Source organism: Pteropus vampyrus, unplaced genomic scaffold (assembly GCF_000151845.1).
Source record: "Pteropus vampyrus isolate Shadow unplaced genomic scaffold, Pvam_2.0 Scaffold224, whole genome shotgun sequence".
Classification (NCBI taxonomy): Eukaryota; Metazoa; Chordata; class Mammalia; order Chiroptera; family Pteropodidae; genus Pteropus; species Pteropus vampyrus.
Genome location: NW_011889005.1, coordinates 285,534 through 289,395, shown reverse-complemented (window position 1 = coordinate 289,395; position 3,862 = coordinate 285,534). Strand labels below are relative to the sequence as shown.

At 54.9% G+C, this 3,862-nt stretch overlaps 1 protein-coding gene across 1 annotated transcript in view; it reads right to left on the bottom strand.

Annotated features, from left to right (window-relative positions):
- Positions 1–3,862, bottom strand: part of COL22A1 (collagen type XXII alpha 1 chain) — a 191,307-nt gene that overhangs the window by 32,623 nt on the left and 154,822 nt on the right. Inside the window, exons 39-40 of the mRNA XM_011373400.1 lie at positions 2,714–2,827; positions 2,304–2,357 (exon numbers count right to left, since the gene is read on the bottom strand). Of these exons, the coding sequence (XP_011371702.1) occupies positions 2,304–2,357; positions 2,714–2,827 (168 nt within the window). The remainder of the gene's footprint in view (positions 1–2,303; positions 2,358–2,713; positions 2,828–3,862) is intronic.

The following is a 3,862-nucleotide window of genomic DNA, read 5'->3' as shown; positions in this document are numbered from 1 at the left end:
CGCCTCTGCTGTATCACCTACTACTGTCACACTGGCATTTAAGCTTGCTAAGCCTCGGGTTCCTCTTCTGCAAATGAGACAATATCTCTGCCTCCCAGGGTGATGCTGACCACTGCTGGCCATATTATAAAGCTGGTAGCCTGGCCCTTGGCCCTCAAAACCCTGGGTATATTGTCCACTGCAATCCCCTGGGCGCTCACTGAGCCCTGAGAACTTCTCAAGGTCACCACAGACTCACAGGAGGAGAAGCTAGAACTCCGTCTTTCAGACACAGCACTAATCTTGCTTCTTTTTCTGGACGGAAGCTTTCTTTGGTTTTCTCTCTACACGTGAAGGAACAAACCCTCTTCTGAACTGAATTATAAAAGAACAAAGGCAGAGCCATTATCCCAAGACTCCAGCCTTTCAAGCTGGGTTGGGCTGATGCAGACAACCACTCCCATTTTGTGAGGGGTCGCCTTGTCTGCTTAAGTGGCTGGCTTCCCTTTCTTTCTCTGAGTAAAGGCCATTCTTCAGCGGGGGCTGAACCCACAAGCCAGCAAGTTGACAGCAAAGGTTACTTAGGGATCAGCTGAAATGACTGGCCTGCAGAATTTCTAGGTGAAAAGCTTAGCTCCCGATGATGACCCCGGAAAGAGAGGATGATACGCAGTCAATCACTTGGCGGATGCTGCATTTTGCTGGTGTCTCAACCCAGCACTGCCCGGGTAGACTCTCCTGTTCTATCCACACTGAGAGCTGGTATCTGTGGCTCCTGAGGCAGGAGCCCTGGGTGTGACGAAATGCTACAAGGCTTCCCAAAATCCACGGATAACAAACACTAGACATCTTAACCTGTCAACCAGGCGTGGAAGATAGGGGTGCTTTCAGGAACGGTATCCCGCAGGCCTGGCATTTTTGCTTGCTTGCTTGCTTGCCTTTGAATAGTAACAGTAATGGCCCCAACCCTGTTTCCCAGTGGGGCACTCGCCCTGCGTGTAAAATGTGCGGGTCTCCCAAGATGCAGAATATTCCAACGCCATATCTCCAAAAGTCAAAGTTAATGTGAAATAATCCGAGATGAACAAAATGTCAAAATGTAAATAAACACATGGCTCCGATGGGGCTGGGGTGGGGTCTGGGGGGTGAGAGGCGAGTTAGTCAAGTGCGGGGTTGGGTCCCGTCTTTACTTTACGTGTCGGTGTTTTGTTTCTTGGGAATCTATTGCATAATTTTGAAGTTATTAAAATGTGCATTAGAGTTTTATTGATCTTGCTCACGGAGTTTTTGGGCTTCTCCTTACATTTTCCACCCCGGTCCTGACCCCAATGCTGACCGTGACCACAGGGCTGAAAGAACAATCGAGCCGAGGCTGACAGGGCTTGCAATGTCCGGGTGCGCGCGCTGCGTCTCGCGAGCAGCAGTCCTGGGCATCGGCCTGCAAGGTCACGGCTCTCACGCTCCCTAGTCACCGCAGGAAGAGCAAGGACAGAGAGGCGAGAACGACCCCAGACCCCGAAGGTCTGGTTCCTGCACTAGCTCTCGCGATGACGATTTATGTTGCATAAAATTGGGACACAGGGAGAGACACAGTGGCACTTCCGAATGTTGAGGTGGGCCGTGCACAGCCTGTGTGGAGGCCCCCAGGGGAGTCCCGGTGCTGGCAAGGGGAGCGAGGGCCGAGGTCGGCCTGACTCCCTCCCTGGGCCCGCAGCAGCGCAAACGCAGTCTCTTAGAGCTAAATACTGTCCCCGGCAGGAGCCCAAACAGCCAGATGCTCACTGTGGCAGCCAGAGCTCGCCTCCACGGAGCGCCCCGCCCGGCTCAGACGCTGCCTGCCGGGTCACACGGAGTGAATAACGCTCGCTCGCCCTTGCTGGGCACTCACTGTCTCGCAATACTTCCTACTGAGTGCCAACTCCTTCTCATCACTGTATCCTTCGACTCCAACCTGTCTCGCAGTTGCTTTCACTGTCGTGAGCGGGCGTGACGCTGAGGCCCAGATAGGTCAAGGGCTTTGCCTAAGGACGCAGAGCCCAGAGGCTCATGTCTTAACCAGTCGGCCCTGCACATTCCAACCCTGAAGTTCATTTCACACCTTCAACCCCTCAGGTATTTTGGATGAACAACCTGAGAATGCGTTGAAACGATCCCACCGCCCAAGGTCGCTGAGAGAGTCAGAGCCATGGTCAGGCCCTGAACGGGGGTTTTCTGATTTTAAAACCATTATTCCTGTACGCTGGACGTCCCCGGTCCTCTGACTTGAGTTACTCAGCGAGGGGAGCAGAAAGGGATGCACACGACACCTGTGAAGGCTCACTGACCTGTGCCCCAGCCACTCCTGGGGGCCCGGGGAGGCCTCTGGACCCAGCGTCTCCCTGTACCAGGGACAAAAGAAAAAAGAACACAGGAATGAGTGGCCGGAGTCCACGGCCTGAATCACCAGCAAGCCGTCACCCTGACACACCTATTCACTGGTTTCCCACTGGGAATTACTGTCCCCACCCTCATCCCCCGCAGGCCTGAGCAAAGCATGTAGGCAGCTGGTGGCAGGGGGTGTGGCTACATATTCAAGGGCGCGACCCACAACTAATGTGGCTAGTGGTTTGGCAGCCGGTCCCCAAGAGGGCCCCACGACCCCGCCCCCGTTCGCACGCTCGCGCAGGCTCCTGCCCGTGCCAGAGGCGGTGCGTCACAGCACAGTGAAAACGCTACGTCTCCCTCCACGACTCACCTTTTTCCCTTCTGTGCCATCTCTCCCTGGCTTTCCCGGGAGACCTTTGTCCCCTTTGAAACCCGGAAGACCAGGGAGGCCCGGGGGGCCTGGAGGACAGTCACTGCACACATCCTGAGGGAGAGAATACGTTATACGGTTACCAGCAGAGCAAAGGGTGGCCACGGCCCCCGCCTCTCCAGACGGAGGACGCAGCAAATGATGACGACGTCAACAGGTGGATTCGGTCTCACGCTGTGCCCAGCTCTGCATTTTCCTCTGTCTCAATCTTAGTTTTAGGCGCCCATACACCTGAATGACGACCTCGTTTCTCCCTGCTTCTGAGCGGTCAGACTGCTGGGAGAGCAGCTCAAAACAACAGCGTCGAAAGCGCACTAACCGTATCTGCGAGCGCCTAAAAATACTAACGATGCAGATGCAATGCAAACATTCAGTGTTGTTGAGAACAGCACGGTCTGTCTCTAAGGCTAGAGACAAACGCAGCAGAAAGCCGGGTCCTCCGTGGCCAGGGAGGTCTCCAGACAAAGGAGCAGAGGAAAGGAGGTGACAGGCACACCCCAGGCCTTTCTTGCTGCGACACACAACCTAATCTGACCGTGCCTGGCTTTATTCTTTGTCCAGAGTGGGCATTTAATAAATATGCCCTGGGAGTGAGCTTCGCTCTGCTTTGGGGGCGGGTAAGTGCCGTCCCTGGAGTGAATTTCAAGTTCTCTCAGCCCAGAGAACACGTTTGCTAAGTCGTCTGTGTCATCCTCACATCTCACAGTTTGGAGCGCAGTATGTACCAAATGTAACTCCCTGGCCTGACCACACCGCGGCCCAGCCCACGTCTCAGGCTTACGGTGCTTCTTCTACGCCCTTCTCTCCACTCTACTCTCTCCTCCCGTCTTCGCTCCTCGTGAAGAGTTAAACAAGATCAGCCAAAGAAGACACCTGGAACAGCCTCAGACAATCCCCAGCACGGTCAGCGATTACCCACTCAGGAGCCTTCAGAGCATCCACGCTGCTGGGCTCGGTGCCTTTCTGCTTCCAGACCACAGTGAGTACGCGTCTTGAAGAGCTCATGGTTAAATGGTGTCAGCTGACACAAAACAAACGCGTCGACCGTGGCCTTCTGAACGCGACACTGCGCAGATCCGCAAAGGCACG